The 20,345-nt window shown below is 40.6% G+C and overlaps 1 protein-coding gene across 3 annotated transcripts in view; it reads left to right on the top strand.

Annotated features, from left to right (window-relative positions):
- Nucleotides 1–20,345, top strand: part of LOC138945483 (malignant fibrous histiocytoma-amplified sequence 1 homolog) — a 60,969-nt gene that overhangs the window by 29,695 nt on the left and 10,929 nt on the right. For all 3 annotated transcript variants that reach the window (XM_070316916.1, XM_070316915.1, XM_070316914.1), the window contains 7 exons: nucleotides 4,176–4,318; nucleotides 4,660–4,812; nucleotides 5,630–6,019; nucleotides 15,836–16,105; nucleotides 16,843–17,772; nucleotides 18,506–18,614; nucleotides 19,206–19,373. In XM_070316916.1, the coding sequence (XP_070173017.1) occupies nucleotides 4,176–4,318; nucleotides 4,660–4,812; nucleotides 5,630–6,019; nucleotides 15,836–16,105; nucleotides 16,843–17,772; nucleotides 18,506–18,614; nucleotides 19,206–19,373 (2,163 nt within the window). The remainder of the gene's footprint in view (nucleotides 1–4,175; nucleotides 4,319–4,659; nucleotides 4,813–5,629; nucleotides 6,020–15,835; nucleotides 16,106–16,842; nucleotides 17,773–18,505; nucleotides 18,615–19,205; nucleotides 19,374–20,345) is intronic.

Raw genomic sequence — 20,345 nt, 5'->3', positions numbered from 1 at the left:
TGTAGAATTTGACGAATGATAATAGTGTTTGGAAATGTTTCGATCTTAACGTAAGTAGTGAAAGCGACGGTTAAAACCCGTCCTGTATCAGACGCGGTTTTCTTACTTGAACTTTTAATGTAGCAGGAATTCCGGCAATATGCATGTAGTATTTGTAGTATGTAGAAAGGATTAATGTCATTCTGCTAACTAATGACAAATGTTTTTGTTTGTAACAACGAGATGCAGATCATGATAAAAAAATCTTTAGTACAGAACATAGATTGCCAAGAAAGCCAAGAAAGCAGTTGATGGTGACGGGTAGAGCTGTTAGTATAGCCGAGATGAGTAGTTATGCTGATCGTTTGCTAACAGTAAACACCTCTGTGTGTTTTGTACCATTGCAGATTTTCTTTCAATGTTTTAGATATTTAGGCAGATGGTTTTAAATTTGACGCTTCATAATAGTTAGACATTTAATTCCAAGTAACTACCCCTTTTTGGTAGTCTCGTGAGAAAATCTCAGGTACGCACTGAGAATATCTTGACTATATTTAACAAACGCAAATACGAGTATGATTATGTGAATATTTGAATACATATGAATACAGGTAAGTAAAGCTGTTGATTTCTTGTCGGTTGGATTGTTTCTGTGACCCGTTTTACCTCAACATACACTATCTGTTGCATCTTCAGCTCTCTAGTACCAGTACGATCACTGTTGATTTTTGGCAAGTAATCAAAACATAAAACCTGTAACTATGACATATATCTAAACAGGTAAATAGTTAACAATTGTGCCTGTGTGAATTTAGCGGTGACAGGGTTCGATTCTTGATTCTCTGCTACGTGTTTCACGAACAGGGTTCTACAAACTGTAGATTTATAATCACGATTTGATCCGTACAACCACGACTTTTTGTTATCCTCCCTACTCAATATATCTATTTTTGTCGTGACCCATTTCACCTGTAGGCACGATATTGAGGATTGCAGTTTCCCTCTCACACACAATATTCCAAAATAATAAATAGTCAAACAGGGGCCAAAAAACAGTTTGCACCAAGAGTTCAACTTTTTATCTATCCAAAACAGTAAAAAAAATTATAATTTTTTATATGAACATTCGTATTTCCAAGATGATTGGCGTTCCAAGACGCTATATCCTAAAAACCCCAAAACATGCTTTTACAACTTCAGTGCATAATAACTGCCCAAAGGTGCTGTTTAAAGCAACCTTTGATAATAATGTTTAACATACTCATTGAACACATTAATAAAAACGGTTAACTTGCAAATAAAGGGACAGTATTGATCAGAACAATGGTAAGATAAAGGACGCTACTTATATTTTGTACATTTTTTATCTTTATCGTTTCCTGTAGACCTCAGAAGTTCTAACCAGCTTAAGAAATCATTCTAAAATCGAAAAACAAACATCTATACAGTTTGTACGCAAAGTAGATTGATATTTGACACAGTCACACAGACATACGTGGGCTATGGGGCAACCCTACCCCCTAAATTTGAAAACGGGGTCAATTTCTTAACTGCATGCATTCAGCAAAACAATCCCTAAAAATTTATTTTTTTCACAAATGAACTTATGACTTTAGAAAAGCATTCAAAAATGCATATATACAACGCTTTTTCTTTGGTCCCAATTCAAGGGGGTGTGCTATTCTCAGGTAACACTGTGAACGCTCAAATGAGACTTGGTCACATGTCAAAATAGTAATCCCCCCTGTTGTTCATGGTTCGTTGGTGGGATTTTTTTTTATCTGAGCCATTGGCAAGCATTAAATGTCATCAACATTAGGAAAGACATAGTATCTCCCATTGTCTTTTGCGCGCAAACACTTCACACAGATCTCCTCTCGATCTGGCCCATCGGGGAAATGGGTTGACTTGGGGATGATCACCGCCCTGTATCTCTCCACCTTTCCATCCATGCTGACAAAGTCAGCGGTCACAAAGTCCCCAACTTGAATGTCTCACTGTGGGACAAAGAACCTGGTTTTCACGACTGGCACCACGCGGCATCCAGTGGCGTGTTGTGGGTAGACGTCCATTGATTTTGATAATAATTTTTATATTTTTAATTTTCAGACCTTGTTTTTAATCCGAATATAACATATTTATATGTTTTTGGAATCAGAAAATGATGAAGAATAAGATGAACGTACATTTAGATCGTTTTATAAAAAAATAATTTTAATTACAATTTTCAGATTTTTAATGACCAAAGTCATAAACTAATATTTACGCCACCAAGCTGAAATGCAATACCGAAGTCCGGCCTTTGTCGAAGATTGCTTGGCCAAAATTTCAATCAATTTGATTGAAAAATGAGGGTGTGACAGTGCCGCCTCAACTTTTTAAAAAAAGCCGGATATGACGTCATGAAAGACATTTATCGAAAAACTGAAAAAAACGTCCGGGGATATCATACCCAGTAACTCTCATGTCAAATTTCATAAAGATCGGTCCAGTAGTTTACTCTCAATCGCTCTACACACACACACGCACACACACACACACACACACACACACTCACACACACACACAGACACACATACACCACGACCCTCGTCTCGATTCCCCCTCTATGTTAAACATTTAGTCAAAACTTGACTAAATGTAAAAAGAAAAAAAAAATTCAAAAAAATGGGATAGCGGCGAAACGGGATTGCGCCAAAATGGGATGCGGTAGTAAAATGACGCTTGGCTTGTTAAATGTCGCCAAAATGGGACGGCGGCAAAACGGGATTGCACGTAAATGGGATATTGCGCGAATTATAAACGAAGGAGTAGGCCCTAAGTTTCTCGTACGAGATGTTTACTGGGAGTAAATATTTGGGGAGTAAAAATTTAGTTCCTTGTGAGTTCTTTTTTCGTACAAGATTTTTACTGGAAGTTTACTCCGTCCGAGTCAATTTTTCGTGGAGTAAAAATTTTGTGTTACACCGGTTCATGACCGTTGTGGTAACGAGCGCACATTGTTGTCTCTATATATTGTGTTCCTACGAATCGAAAGTACGATCGCCAAGCCAGTCTGTCATTGAAGGCAACGTTCGATATTTCCGTCTGTCAGCGTTGCCAACGTTCGACAGATTTTACTACTGTTACTCACAAACTTTCAATTTACACAATGAAATGCCAATAACATGTACACACAAGAATGGGAGACGAAGGGAAAACCTACTAGCGATTGAAATTATGCAAACGAACTCACAAATCCCTCACTTTCCGAATGCAAACGCTGCAAATCCGTATGCGTGCGTCGCTGTGCCGAACGTTGGGTTGACGAACGTTGCTGACAGACGCAACAAAACTTGATCAAAAGGCACTAAAAACGATTAAATGTTTTACTCACTGGGTATCGCATTCCTCTTTTTCTTCCTGCAGACGATATGAAGCGGTTGAAACGTCGTTTCCGATTAAAGGCTCGGTTATTTCCGTTAAAAACGAAGTTTGCCGAACGTGTGATTCAGTCTACAGACACCGGTCGGATCACAACAAAAATGTTCATTCTTTGCGATTTTGTGATACTGTTGATGATACACCTGCTTTCCAGTGAAGAACATCAATAAAATGATGTTCACAAGCAAGAATAACAGACAAAAGCACGCGATGTGTAAAATTAGGCTTTGCTTTGCAAACAAAGCACGTGGTTTTTTTTACTGACAGACACTTTCGGTGGTGATTGAAAATTTTTCCAGAAACGGTTTTATGCTCCCATTTGATATTGTTTCCCTATTTTCTCTAGTCAGAGACTAACCTTGTGTATTAATTGAATTAATAACCCCATTATCATAAGTTTTGTGTGTTATTTTCGTGTCTGCTTGAATCACACTTTGAGATGGGGTCATGTGACAGAAGGAAATGGTGTCTGTCAGGATTCACACGTTCGCTTCGAAAAACGCGCTCAAATAATTGCTCAAACACAAACATTTTAGCTTTTATTTATTTTTTTGTATTGCAAATACCATACTTACTCATGCCAAGCAGAAAAAATGATGAAAATCAACACAGTAAGCAAGTAATTTGAAGGCAAAGTTTACACACATCAAAGAGTCTGATTACCGTGAAACCTGCCTGTACCCCTACATTCTCTTGCACGCTCATTGTTCCTCTTTATAGCATGCTTTAGCATGAACGAGAATATTCATTGATTTATTCATATGTTTGTGCAGGTAAATCATTGAACCTGTGCCTGTGGGATTTCTGCGGTGACCCGTTCTACCTGTACCCCCACTACCTGTTTCACGAGCAGCCCTCCATCACTGTGCTCACATTCAGTATGGCAGACTACTCCACCGAACACTTTAATGAACATGTGAGTACTGAAGTAACAGTTATTGAGTCTATTCACTTGCTTTTCTGTATCTGTTTTATGATGTGCTTTCTTCGTATGGCCGCAGTTCGCTTTCGCCAGAGAGAAAGCTACTCGGATAGACGATGTTTGGAAATAACTCTGTCGAATTTGTGTGGGTTGTGAAAGAGTGAATACTCTTGCTTTTTGTGAGGCAAGCTTTCTACACGTGCTCCTTCTCCGTGTTTCAGACACACCCCTCCACAGTGACTGGCCTATAATGTCACGTGGGAGAGTTTGACTCAGTACAAGCAAGATTACAAGAAATAAATCTTATCTGTTATTGTGTGTGTGTGTTTTTCAAGGTCGGATCGTGGTTTGATTGGATGATCGCTAAAACCAACAAGCTGGTGGTCGTGCTGGTTGGAACAAAGAGCGACAAGGTCACCGCCAAACGAGCTTCTGAGATTACGCGAGAAGTTCGTGAGAGGTTGGGCACACATCTTGAAAAACGACAGGTAAAGACAGATTTTATTCTTTATCTGCTTGACGAGATCTACCTTCCAGTATATACCCTCACGGGCATTTCTGTGGTGCAGCACATGCTGTTTAACGCGGGAAGGCAGGTAAACTTGGTACGTTCGAACCTGTCTCTGACGACCACCCGACCAAAAGTTCGTTATAGCCAGGTTTGTTTGTTTGTTTGTTTGCTTAACGCCGAGCCGACCACGAAGGGCCATATCAGGGCGGTGCTGCTTTGACATATAACGTGCGCCACACACAAGACAGAAGTCGCAGCACAGGCTTCATGTCTCACCCAGTCACATTATTCTGACACCGGACCAACCAGTCCTAGCACTAACCCCATAATGACAGACGCCAGGCGGAACAGCCACTAGATTGCCAATTTTAAAGTCTTAGGTATGACCCGGCCTGGGTTCGAACCCACGACCTCCCGATCACGGGGCGGACGCCTTACCACTAGGCCAACCGTGGTTCTGGAAATGTGAATTCTATAGAAGAAAAACTTGTCTTGGATCTTCAAGACTGGTCGCACGGGCAGGTTCGACTGAATGAACTTTTAATAAATGTGGTCCGGTCATGATTACATATTTTTTGGACTTATTTTGAAAATCACGCAACCACATTCTGGAACATTCCTATGTACTGCACGTGGTTGGAATAAATCTTATATTTTTTTGTCTGTCGTATTGATTTTCTAAAATGACCAAACACGATATTTGACCGATTTTGTAAAACGAGAAACAAGATACCGAGGTGCAAACAATACCTGTCACGTACCTCACGTGCTTCCTGTGTGTGTTCCACGTGCAGACGATGATCGAGTCGCGCATCAAGGAGATCGAGACGCGGCCCGTCATCTCGCCCACGCTGTCCGAGTCGCTCAAGACGTACATGAAGCTGCTGCAGGCCAAGTTCACCGTGCAGACCGAGGTGACCACCACCTCCTGCAAGACCTTCCACGGATTCGACAAGCTGCGGGAGGCCATTGAAGCCCTCGCCAACGACCGCAAGCTCTTCCCCAACGTCATGCGCGTCATCCCCACCTTCTGGGTGGAGGTGGAGAACTGGCTGGAGGAGCGGGGCAACGCCCTCGTCGTTCCCGTCATGCCCTGGGATGAGTTCTCGGAGGAAGTGACGTCACGCTTCGGCATGAAGCACCTGCTGATCTCCATCACGCAGTACCTGCATGAGAGCGGCAAGGTGAGAGGCGAGGTGGTGTTTGTTGTTGTTGTTTTTGTTGTTGTTGTTGTTGTTGTTGTTCTTCTTCTTCTTCTTCTTCTTCTTCTTCTTCTTCTTCTTCTTCTTTTTCTTCTTCTTCTTCTTCTTCTTCTTCTTCTTCTTCTTCTTCTTCTTCTTCTTCTTCTTGTCGTCGACGTCGTTGTCGTAGCTGGTGGTGGTGGTTGTGGTGGGGATTGATGGTTGTTAGGTACCTGAATCATAGAGCGGCAAGATGAAAATCGCTGATGTTTGTTATGGTGGCGAGGGTGTTCAAACACAAGGAATATAGTTTGGCAATGTGAAAGTCATTCACGAATGCACGCGTGCACACGCACGCACACACACAATAACAAGTCGCGTAAGGCAAAATTACAACATTTAGTCAAGCTGTCGAACTAACAGAATGAAACTGAACTCACTGCATTTTTACAGAAAGAGCGTATACTCGTAGCATCGTCAGTCCACCGCTCGATGCAAAGGCAGTGAAATTGACAAGAAGAGCGGGGTAGTAGTTGCGCTGAGAAGGATAGCACGCTTTTCTTTATCTCCATTCTTTTTAATTTTCTGAGCGTGTTTTTAATCCAAACATATCACATCTATATGCTTTTGGAATCAGGAACCCAGAAGGAATAAGATGAAATTGTTTTTAAATCGATTTCGGAAATTTTATTTTAATAATAATTTTTATATTTTTAATTTTCAGAGCTTGTTTTTAATCCGAATATAACATATTTATATGTTTTTGGAATCAGAAAATGATGAAGAATAAGATGAACGTAAATTTGGATCGTTTTAAAAACAAATTATTTTTTTTACAATTTTCAGATTTTTAATGATTAAAGTCATATATTAATTTTTAAGCCACCAAGCTGAAATGCAATACCGAAGTCCGGCCTTCGTCGAAGATTGCCTGGCCAAAATTTCAATCAATTTGATTGAAAAATGAGGGTGTGACAGTGCCGCGTCAACTTTTACAAAAAGCCGGATATGACGTCATCAAAGGTATTTATCGAAAAAAAGGGAAAAAAATGTCCCGGGATATCATTCCCAGGAACTCTCATGTAAAATTTCATAAAGATCGGTCCAGTAGTTTGTTCTGAATCGCTCTACACACACACACGCACAGACACACACAGACACACACACACACACACACAAACACACACACACACACACACACACACACACACACACACACACACACACACACACACACACACCACGACCCTCGTCTCGATTCCCCCTCTATGTTAAAACATTTAGTCAAAACTTGACTAAATGTAATAAACAAACACAATAACAGACAAACACAAAAACAATCAATCTATAAGATGGAATGATCACCTAGTGCCTACTCAGCTGATTGGGTTCATTACACAGCTGGCATTTTTTTCTATACACTTAACGGCGTATTGTTATTGTTAAAAGGCTATCATTGAAATGGAATTTTGGAATTTTCGATTTTTTTTTTTAAAGAAAAGTCCGTTTTTACAAAGTAAACAAGTCGCGTAAGGCAAAATTACTACATTTAGTCAAGCTGTTGAACTCACAAAGTGAAACTGAACGCACTGCATTTTTACACAATGACCGTAGTCCGCCGTTCGTGCAAAACGCAGTGAAACTGACGAGCCTGTTTAGCGCGGTAGTGGTTTCGCTGTGCTGCATAGCACGCTTTTCTGTACCTCTCTTCGTTTTAACTTTCTGAGCGTGTTTTTAATCCAAACATATCATATCTATATGTTTTTGGAATCAGGAACCGACAAGGAATAAGATAAAATTGTTTTTAAATCGATTTCGGAAATTCAATTTTAATCATAATTTTTATATTTTTAATTTTCAGAGCTTGTTTTTAATCCAAATATAACATATTTATATGTTTTTGGAATCAGAAAATGATGGAGAATAAGATAAACGTAAATTTGGATCGTTTTATAAAAAAAAAATTATTACAATCTTCAGATTTTTAATGACCAAAGTCATTAATTAATTTTTAAACCACCAAGCTGAAATGCAATACCAAAGTCCGGCCTTCGTCAAAAATTGCTTTGCCAAAATTTCAATCAATTTGATTAAAAATTGAGGGTGTGACAGTGCCGCCTCAACTTTTACAAAAAGCCGGATATGACGTCATCAAAGGTATTTATCGAAAAAATGAAAAAAACGTCCGGGGATATCATTCCCAGAAACTCTCATGTCAAATTTCATAAAGATCGATCCAGTACGTAGTTTAGTCTGAATCGCTCTACACACATACACACACACACACACACACACACACACACACACACACACACACACACACACACACACACACACACACACACACACACACACATACACCACGACCCTCGTCTCGATTCCCCCTCTATGTTAAAACATGTAGTCAAAACTTGACTAAATGTGAAAAGAAGAAGAGGTAGAATAGATGATCCATCGTACTCATGACATATGCATCGTTAGCGCTTGACTGTTTAATGTTTTCTTGAACCTGTTCAATTCTCAGTTCCGTACCTGATAAGTACCTTCTGTTATGCATGCACAGTGGAGTCAGGACACCCTTTCTTTGATCGCGAAGTCATGGACCTGAATAGGTAGTTCTCACACATTGTGCATTGAACTTTGTACTAATCTATTCTTCAAAGAAATTCACTCAAAGCATGTTTTGTCGAAAAACCCTTTGGTGATAAACAGACAAGAAAAGAAAAAATCTCTATGTGTGTGCTTTGATGTGTTCGAAATGGTGCACGTCGACAAACGGTCGTAGTCATCAATCGTTCCGACGAGGGAATTTAAATTGATTTAATATTCCTGGCACTCGCCTCACAGCATTCGATGAGAAGCATGGTTGAACCTGTCACAAAGTAAAGGTCATTGAAGTGCCGAGTTTATTTGAGAGAGAAACAGACAGACAGACAGCGGATGAAAAAGAAGATGGAAACTAATAATTGTTTGCCTTTATTCACGAGAGTTATTTGAGCTATTTCTGTTGTTATTTGTCTTGTGTTTTTTTAACAAGAGAAGATAGTGAATATATCGTACGTATATTTTGTGTAACATTTTTAAAATCAGTCATGTAGTTAATCACTCGCACACTCAGCCAGTAAGCATCAGGCAATCAATCAAGGAAGAAAAGGGGAGAATCGTATGCGTGTTAAAATTATAACGAGTACGGGAAAGTGGGAGAAGAAAGACTTCAGAGAGGGGGAGGGGTGCGATGCACGTCGAAAAGATTTAATTTTCAGGAAGAATCTTAATAGACACAAAATGTACAATAACGAGGTAGCAGGACTACCAGCTTGACGAATATGTGTAAGCACGTTTCGAAAGGAGACAGTACAAAGACCCATAATACTGCTTGATGTTGACTGACTACGAAATAATCGGAGTGCACCCTGATGAAAGATCTAAACGGCAAAACCAGTTTATAACGGGCAAAGCTGGTTTATAGTGAACTAAACCAGTGTACGTACCTGATATGCACATTCGTTTATATGTACTAAGCGAATTTGCACGCTTGAAATTTCTTCCATCCCCTCAAAGACTCGCTCCAATGACCCAGAAACATAGATTGATCTACTGACATTGGGAACAATAGAACTCAGCCAATTGAATAATAAGTGTTTTCGCTGGAACACGGAACCGAGTGGCCCTATTTATTGTCCGATACTCATGCATTTTCATTGCAAAGAATTGCAAAATGAAAGCGCCTTTGTCCTTTGAATAGAGCTTATTGGGACGGCGTCGCTGTGTTGAAGAATGGCGGTTAACGTGTGAGCGTAACGCAGCTGGTTGGAAGAGTTGTTGAACAGGAATTAGGTGTGTGTTTACTCGCTGTGCGAACATTGCTTGTATTTAAACGGTTAAAAGTATATTGCCTTAAACATTACCCAATATTGACGGACTGTGTGATGATATCTTCTGCTATGGTCTGTTGAGACAGTGATATCAAAATCGAGACCGGAGGTCAAGATTTTGATATCACTGTCGAAACAGACCAATAGCAGAAGATATCATCACACAGTCCGTCAATGTTAGATATATTGCTAATTCTCTGGACATTTTGTATTTACTGTAAAGAAATTACAAAAGTATTTGTCTCAGTTTTGGCTGTTCCATATCCCTCTCTCTGATTATTATTTTTTTTTGTTCACTCTTTTCTTGTACTTTTCAGTATTTTAAAATGTCTTTCCTTTTAAAAAGTCTTTAGTCACTTGCTCAACTAAATTCTGGGATAATTACATTTTCATATATATATTTGTTTGTTTTTAAATTTAGGTGTTTTTATTTTTGAAGTGGGGAAGCAATAAAGAGGTCGTCGATATCAAAACTGATATCACTTTTGCACTGAGCTCAGTTTTGCCCAATTGACCAATGGAAATCCATGTAACATATGAAATAGCAATATATGGTATTTATCACTGCTTAGTTTGACCGCTTGTCGTGACACTTGTGAATGGTTATTGTTCAGTGTATCCCTTTTGCCCTTTGATTAACATTGTTTTATGAAACACCTGCCACCGACACTGGTTCCATTGAAAAATACCTTGCATATCACAATGTTTCTCTAGGATGGTTACAAATGTCAGTAGTTAAGATAAGAAACAAGAATATTGAAAAATTCCTAGCCCTACCTCACATTATCTTACCTTAATTACCTTACCTTCCTTAATCTGAACTAACCTTACCTTACCTTATCTTACCTGGCCTTACCTTAATTACCTTACCTTACTTTAGCTAAGCTAACCTTACCTTACCTTACCTTAACGTACCTTAAAGGTCATCCACATTGAAAAATGAAACTTTGCACAAAACATCTACATACTAAGTGAAGTCGCATGCCGAAAATCTTTTTTCCGAAAAATGCTTCTTTTTTTTTATATTGAATAAAATCTACTTCGGATAACCTTTTGCACCTGTGAAAACCGCGCCCACGTGATCATTTGCCTCGTGACGTCAGCGTATGTAGTCAACAATGGCGGCGCATATCTCGGATAGTGTTAGTTCTGAACCAAAACGAAGAAAAACTTCCAATGGCCTATATTGTGCGGTTGGGCGATGCACAAATAAACAAGCCGATGGCTACACCTTGCACCGCTTCCCGGAAAAAAAAACCAGTCCGTGATAGGTGGGTACGTTTCGTGCAAGAGAAAAGAGTAAACTTTGGCCCAAAGTATCTTAGTATGGGACACCGACTTCGTCGTCTGCGATTTGCCATGAACATTTCGAAGGTGACTGCTACCCTCCACGTGAGGCATTGGTGAGAAGTTTCGGAATTAAAACAATAAGGACTCTAAAGCCTGGTTCAGTCCCAACCATCCATCGGGGATGTCACACGCGAAACACACAGATGAAGCGCGGTGCGTGTTTTCACATAAATATCGGTCAGTGTCAGCTTGACCCGTCCAGCTATCGCCCTGTGTTTGGGTTTGTAAACAACACGGCTGGCAGTGCCCACTGGTACGGTCAGTGTCAGCTTGACCCGTCCCGCTACTGAGCTGTGTTTGTGTTCTATTTGTCGCATTATTATTATATTTTTTTAATTTATTTATTTTGTTGGTAAATCACCAATTCTTTTTAGTATTTTCGTTTTAAATAAATACATTCAGATCAGGTGTGCATTATTTGGCCAAGTGTGTGTGTGCTCGAATAATGTCAAATTTGTGACATACTATGATCAATACTTGAATGCTTAATGTGTGTGTACTTTGAGCAAGTCTTTACAAGAACTGACTTTCAGTGGTAAATTAACTGTTAGCTACACATAGCTTTGTGGACTAATGATTGTGCTTTTCGTTATCTGAGAGGATGGGTGAATGTGCCTGTGAATGTTTATGTGTTGGTTATTGTTTACTTGAGACAGGATGGAAAGTAAATTTAACTTGGAGAAAAGAGTAAGTTGTTGAGTTGATTGGAAAAGTAAGTTGTGTACCGTAGAATTTGTTGTTATGTTGACAAAACAGTTTAAAAAAGAGCAGACCTGATTCTGCAAGTGATAACTTATAACTACTTGTTTCAATGACTTTGAGGTATGAGTGAGGTGAGACACCACCACACAATCCACATGTGAAATATATCTGACCGCTTTCGCTATCTCATGGTGACACAAAAACAAAGGTGGATGTGACAATGGCAGTATTAACTTGTTTTTATTAGTTAAATTCGTATACACATTTGAAAATCATAAAAAGCTGTGAACACTCCCCACCCACCCCCATGCTCCTTGCACACAAAAATATACCAACTACACTATGCATGTTACAAACTACATGATTTTAGTGTTGCACTTCTGTATCTTAAATATAAATAAATAAACACACTTTTTCAAATCAATGTGTGGCACAAGCTGAACCAACTACAAACACACATCAAAATAGTTTTCTCGTCAATGTAATAATAATATTTATTTTCTCGTCAATGTAATAATAATATTTATTCACAATGACAATGTATTATCAATAAAATTGGAACACATAAGGATGCAAAAATGGGCTGATGCTGTCATATAATGTAATATTACTCTGGGTCCCTATAACCCACGTACTGCCCATCTGCACTAGGAAACTGTTCTCTAATTCTTGCAACCGCACAAGCTGGTAAGGTGACCCTGATGTCTCTCCCCAGCCATTTCCAGACCCACCGCACAAGCATGCGGTAAGCTACATACCGATACCGCCTGGAAAGAAAAACAAGCATACAGTATTAATGACAGTATCAATCAATCGATCAATATGAGGCTTATATCGCGCGTATTCCGTGGGTACAGTTCTAAGCGCAGGGATTTTTAAAAAAAAAATTTATGCAATTTATATCGCGCACATATTCAAGGCGCAGGGATTTATTTATGCCGTGTGAGATGGAATTTTTTTTACACAATACATCACGCATTCACATCGGCCAGCAGATCGCAGCCATTTCGGCGCATATCCTACTTTTCACGGCCTATTATTCCAAGTCACACGGGTATTTTGGTGGACATTTTTATCTATGCCTATACAATTTTGCCAGGAAAGACCCTTTTGTCAATCGTGGGATCTTTAACGTGCACACCCCAATGTAGTGTACACAAAGGGACCTCGGTTTTTCATCTCATCCGAAAGACATATAACGTGCGCCACACACAAGACCCTTTTGTCAATGGTGGGATCTTTAACGTGCACACCCCAATGTAGTGTACACGAAGGGACCTCGGTGTTTCGTCTCATCCGAAAGACTAGCACCCACCACCTAGGTTAGGAAAGGGGGGAGAAAATTGCTAACGCCCTGACCCAGGATCGAACTCGCAACCTCTCGCTTCCGAGCGCAAGTGCGTTACCACTCGGCCACCCAGTCCACAGTACACAAAGTGTACAATCAGGATACTCGAAAACATTCCCCATATTGCTTTGCTCAGAATTAGCACATGCGAATAAATGAATTGTCTTGAAATAAAAATGAATATCTGACAATTAATTTTCATTTTTTTAATTTATTGTTATTTGTTTTTGCACATCTATGACATAAAATAAACCTATTTATAGTATCATGATTACAATTCTAAAAAAAAAATAACTTACTCATTAGCATCCTGTATAGCCCTCCCATACTGCTGGTTGTACCAGTGATAGCATGTCTCCAAGACATAGTGGTCCAAGCACACTGATCTGAAGCCAGGGTGGTCAGTGATGCAGCCCACCCCTGTGCTTACTGTCAGTGATTCCATTTCTGGAATTTCTTGACAACAGCGGCATTCTCGGATTGAGCCCATGCCTGCACAGTTTGCGCACTGACACCTGCACACACAAAATTTGATACAAGTTTAGTTCAAATTCTCTGCAGTCTACAAACTCACACAAAAAATGGATCTACTAAGGCAGTAAAACAACTGAAATGGACAAATTCACAACCAATGGTAGTGACCATTATGTCTAGACAAAACCATAATAAATTGTTATTCCATTGGAACATTGGTATATCCATACGTGTACTGATTTGGCTAGTTTTAGTTTTGGGGACTGCTACTTGCAATGATTGAGTGGGCATACTGACTACTCAGTAGGATGATGTTTTGACTAAAATTCAAGTCCTTGCTAAAATTATAATCAGGAATGCGCATCACTTTCTGGCATGCATGAATTGCATCAAGGGTAAAAGAAGACATCGCACAAACTTTACAAATTACTGACTGTAAAACAAGCTCTACCAGAATCGATTCTATAATAGGAATATATACGAGGAAGAGTCTCACAATCACTGAATCAGTGGTAGTTTCTTACCAGTTGATGGACATCAAACGATCGAGAGACTCGCTAAAATCGTCTCTGTCGGGTGTTTCCTCAACCTCAGCATCGGACAGCTCAGGTTCAAACTGGTATGGTTGAAGATCGTGTTCATTCAAAACCTCAAAATCACTACTGTAGCACGATAGTTCCAGTGAAGAAACGCTGCTTGTTTCACTGTTTTCTTCATGGTCTGCCATTGCCAATACAGCTGCTGACGTCACTGCGAGGGGAGATCAGCTATGGCTGCGTTTTAGATTCTTACTTCCCTTACCCTTAATTGCAGGTATGAAAACCCACTTTCATTGATCGATATCTATTAAACCAAAGGACTTTGCTTGCCAATATTTTGCATCTGGTACTATTTAGTAATGTTCTCTCAGCAGAATTTTTTTGACCGAGCAATGTGGTTGACCTTTAAGTAAAAGTCTTTAAAAACGAACATGCAGCGACTTGAAGCAAAATGTTTTCCATCTCCTGTCTAATAGCCTTATTGTCAAGACATGAAGCAAGAACTAAACGTAGAAGCACGTGTACCAGATGAAGGTCGAACTCCTAACTACGAGATTTAAATGCTAACTCTTAAAACCGCTCCATGCCCTATGGTTGTCCGTAGGAGGAGGAAGACGAACAATATAAACAACAACAAAAGTATAACAAGTCGCGTAAGGCGAAAATACAACATTTAGTCAAGCTGTCGAACTCACAGAATGAAACTGAACGCAATGCCATTTTTCAGCAAGACCGTATACTCGTAGCATCGTCAGTCCACCGCTTGTGGCAAAGGCAGTGAAATTGACAAGAAGAGCGGGGTAGTAGTTCCGCTGAGAAGGATAGCACGCTTTTCTGTACCTCTCTTCGTTTTAACTTTCTGAGCGTGTTTTTAATCCAAACAAATCATATCTATATGTTTTTGGAATCAGGAACCGACAAGGAATAAGATGAAAGTGTTTTTAAATCGATTTCGGAAATTTAATTTTGATCATATTTTTTATTTTTTTTATTTTCAGAGCTTGTTTTTCATCCAAATATAACATATTTATATGTTTTTGGAATCAGAACATGATAAAAAAAAAAAAAAAGATTAACGTAAATTTGGATCGTTTTATAATTTTATTTTTTTTTTTTACAATTTTCAGATTTTTAATGACCAAAGTCATTAATCAATTTTTAAGCCACCAAGCTGAAATGCAATACCGAAGTCCGGCCTTCGTCGAAGACTGCTTGGCCAAAATGTCAATCAATTTGATTGAAAAATGAGGGTGTGACAGTGCCGCCTCAACTTTTACAAAAAGCCGGATATGACGTCATCAAAGACATTTATCGAAAAAAAGAAAAAAAATCTGGGGATATCATTCCCAGGAACTCTCATGAAAAATTTCATAAAGATCGGTCCAGTAGTTTAGTCTGAATCGCTCTACACACACACACACACGCACACACACATACACCACGACCCTCGTCTCGATTCCCCCCTCTATGTTAAAACATTTAGTCATAACTTGACTAAATGTAAAAACTGTCCCCGATGAATCTGTTGCAGGTATTATGGTTCTCCAACGCCCCTAACCTCAAGGAGATCGTCTTCCTGCGACCTACCTGGTTGTTTGACGTCCTCAAGCAAGTCTTCCGCCATGACCTTGAGTCCGTGGCCTTCACCCCTGATGACACTCTCAAGGCCATTGCATTCACGGCCTCCAAGTTCGAGCGGCTGAAACAGGAGCTGTTGGCAGAAGGGGTGGTGGACAGAGAGCTGTTAAAAGGTCTGCTGGTGTCTGTCATGCCAGCTGACATCAACAAGCCTTCCATAGAGGTGAGTGGTGGATTGTGTGTTGATTTTGGAGACACGGAAATCTTTACAACAACAAAAAGAGGCATGCAGAGCGCTATTTAAAGATCTGATCAACAAAGGGATGTAAGCGCTGTAAATGCATACGACATGTATGTGTACTAGAATAACCGCATAACTATTGTGTGTTGGTCTTGGAGACGCGGGTTTGCGGAAGACATTAGGTTGAGAGTTCGGGAGTTTCTAAGGCAACTTTTTGTCATTTAGATTCTTAAATGTGCTGGGGAATTGGTCATGAGGAAGTTTCAGACTCCGCATACAACTATGGACGGATGGTAGGTAAATGCAATTGGGAGGTATCAATATGCCATGAGGGAGAGAGCGAAAGAGGTTGAAATACTTTCTGATCTCTCTTCTCATTAGTAAGTAAGATAAAGTGGATGTTGGAACAAGATACAAAAGAAAAGGACAACAAAAACGAATTATACAACTGAAGGCGAAAGTTTGGTACAGGAGGTCATTAAGTGGAACATCGGCCCAGAGTAATGGACAGAAATGAATTCTTATATCTGTTGTTACTGTAGCTAGAGAAAATAATGCGATCCGATGGATTTTTACTTATTTTCTTGACATACCTTGCACAAATAGCATCAAGGAGATAGATACCTTCACTTCTGAAATCATCTTCATAAACCACAACTATGTAGTTCCTTGTACTTTGAAGAAGAAAAAGAAATTAGCTAGATATTGTGTGATTACAGGTTCTTCAGATCCTGACGCAGCGACTGGAGATGGGCTACCCGGTGTCCAAGCGGTCACGTGACACCAGCTACAACCTGGCCGCGGAGAAGGACGCGGAGGGCAATGTCAAGGTCAACAGACTCCTCATCCCCTGGTTCCGGCGGAGCGCGGAGCCCGACTCCTTCCGCAAGAAATGGCGAGAGCTGCGCGACAGACGCCGGCTTTCCGTCCTCTTCAAGTTCCCCTGCTACATGCCCCCGGGACTCTTTGAGCTGATGACAGTGCGCGCGCACGCCGAGAAGCACAAACTGGTCTTCCTGGCGCACTGGGGCGGAGGGGTACACGCAGGTCACAGCGAAGAAAAAGTGCAGCTGCTCATCACCTACTTCCGCGAAGGAAGGCAGGAGTTGGGAGCTGATGACGACGATGAGGAGAGTGACGAGAATACAGGAGAGGACAGAGACAAGACTTCCAGCCACGGCTCCGCGGATTCCGTCACAATGACAGACGGCAATGACGACAAACTGACACACGTGACGTCAGACGACCACGCCCCCTTGTCGAGGCAGGACAGCGCGGACAGTGTGGGGGACAGTGAGGATTCAGGCTCGTCACACGTGCAACCCGCCTCAAAGAGAAACGCACGCAGAAGTATGGGAAGCGTTCACCAACCTGAAACCATCGAAGAACTAGACGAAGAGGAGGACGATGAGGAGGAGGAAGATGAAGATACTTTGCTTCAAAGTAAAGACAAACGTACCAGTGGTAGCCCACGAAACAAAATGACCAAAGACAAACAGAATTCTGACGGCCAAGGTCAGAACTCGTCCAAGGACGAAGAAAGGGCAGAAGGGATCAAGGTCGCGAAACGGAAAGCGTCGGCCACACGCACGAGAAGACCGACAGAATGTGACGGAAATGATGACGGCCCTGTCATTCTGAAACTTGAGGTGAGTAACTTGTTCTGTCGTATGCTTGCTTTGCGTGGCTCATAGTTTCCCTTTACTATTGCATGTTCACCTCCCCACATCCGAGGTATCACGACACTCAAGCCTGCTGTTACCACACGACATGCAGTTAATGAGGTAAGTGTCAACAATACACCTAAACAAAACTTTCCAGTACTCCAAGTCTTGATCTGTCACTGTTGAACCTACAAGGTACTTCTTCACGTAGAGGCAGCCATGTTGACGTCCTCAGATCTGTCCAAGTCTCCAGCTTGTATTGATGTAGTGTTTCGTTGTTCACTTGTGTGCTGAATGCTGCTGCGCATGCTTTTTTGCTTTGCTTTGTATGTATATGTATGTTTTTTCATTGTAAAGCGCTTAGAGAACGTAAAGCGCTCTATAAATCTCCCATATTATTATTATTATTATTATTATTATTAAGACGTGGACACGTACCAAAAATCAACAGTCTGGCTGTTTTCTGTGTAGAGTGGCAATTTTTGCAGATTGACGGTGTCCGTTAAGAAGTCAATTTAGCGAAAAAGTTGAGTTACACACAGTAAGCAGCCTGGCTGTTGGCTTGATTTGTGTGATGCTGGATGCTCTTATGCCGGGCCATGGAACAGCTTGGTGGTGAACATGAACGTGGTGTTTTTATACGTGAGTCTTGTGGGCTTTGTCTCTTGTTTCATGGTTGCTGTACAAAATAAATGTATTTGTTCTCGTTGATGAACAGATCCGTGACAACAGTGACGACAAGCAGGACCAGACGCCTGCCGCCTCCATGTGGAACATACTCCTGCCCCTCCTCACGGACTTTGAGGACCTCCTCACTGGATACACTGGTTTGTTTGACTGTCTGTTTGACTGTCTGTCTGTCTGTCTGTACGTTAGACCTCTCGTGAGATTCCGTTACCGATCGTCATATGTGAAACTGTTTGGAAGCACTGCTGCTTTGCTCGCGAATTTTGTTCCGTTTTTGATTTAATGCATAGATGTCCGTGCGTGTGTGTGTGTGTGTGTGTGTGTGTGTGTGTGTGTGTGTGTGTGTGTGTGTGTGTGTGTGAGTGTGTGTGTGTGTGTGTTGTGTGTGCACGAACAAAAATGAGCGCGTGTGTTTCATCGGTCACAAAGACATAGGCCCTAGATCTCGGGTAACAGTACTGCGAACATGTACCTTATTTACTTTGAAGAGGATAACGATGATGATGATGATGATTCTTTCTTTTCTTTATTTGGTGTTTAACGTCGTTTTCAACCGTTCAAGGTTATATCGCGACGGGATGATGATGATGATGATGATGATGATGATGATGATGATGATGATGATGATGATGATGATGATGATGATGATGTTTCTTTCCATCACCCTCACTGCCGAAAACAAAAACAAGAATGATGATAATTATGACGACTAAAATAATTCTTTTTCACAGGGGTGTTGGTGGAGCGGCGAACAGAATGCCCGCTGTGTGGGGAAGCTAGTTTCCTGGGCGAATGGTTGACACCCAAAGAGACACAGGGCATGAACACACGCACGTGCGACGCGTGTCAGCAGCACGTGGACACATCTTGCCTCGTGCAACCAAGGGAAAAGAAAAGAGGTATGGTGAACCGACTGTATCACAGTGTAGAAAGATGGAGTATGGTTCGCTGTGTGTGTCATAAGAAAGGACATCCCAGTATTAGAGTGGAATATGCATGGTTAGCCTTATGTGTCAACGAGGATCGGGAATGGAGGTGGGGGTATGTGTTAATTTCATAGCCTCTATTTTTTTCAAACGTGGGATTAATAATGCGCTCGCCGCTGAACTAAAGAGCTTCTTAATGTAGTTTAATTTTTCCAGCTTCATTTCAAGAATTATTGAGATTATTTTTCAGACATTTGTCCAGAAAATGTATTAGGCATTTTGAAGTTCTTTTATGCTGCGGATTATTTGTATTTCAGAGGTATACAGAACACGGGGAAATTATTGTTTTAAAGTGCGTTAGTTCTGTTACCATGGTTTTTATTTAGTTTTTTGTTCATGAGAATTTTAATTGCATTTGGAATCTTCCCTTTCATCAATTGTATCTTTTGTCATGGTGGGATAAAACACTTTCTTCATGATGTGATTGTCTATTTCAGCTGTGGGACCTTGTTCTTTTTTCTTTCCTTTTTACATTTAGTTAAGTTTTGACTAAATGTTTTAACATAGAGGGGGGAATCGAGACGAGGGTCGTGGTGTATGTGTGTGTGTGTGTGTGTGTGTGTGTGTGTGTGTGTGTGTGTGTGTGTGTGTGTGTGTGTGTGTGTGTGTGTGTGTGTGTGTGTGTGTGTAGAGCGATTCAGAGTAAACTACTGGACCGATCTTTATGAAATTTTTCATGAGAGTTCCTGGGTATGATATCCCCAGATTATTTTTCATTTTTTCCATAAATGTCTTTGATGACGTCATATCCGGCTTTTTGTAAAAGTTGAGGCGGCACTGTCACACCCTCATTTTTCAATCAAATTGATTGAAATTTTGGCAAAGCCATCTTCGACGAAGGCCGGACTTTGGTATTGCATTTCAGCTTGGAGGCTTAAAATTTAA

The sequence above is a fragment of the Littorina saxatilis genome, linkage group LG13 (assembly GCF_037325665.1).
Source record: "Littorina saxatilis isolate snail1 linkage group LG13, US_GU_Lsax_2.0, whole genome shotgun sequence".
Classification (NCBI taxonomy): Eukaryota; Metazoa; Mollusca; class Gastropoda; order Littorinimorpha; family Littorinidae; genus Littorina; species Littorina saxatilis.
This window is presented reverse-complemented; position numbering and strand designations above follow the sequence as displayed.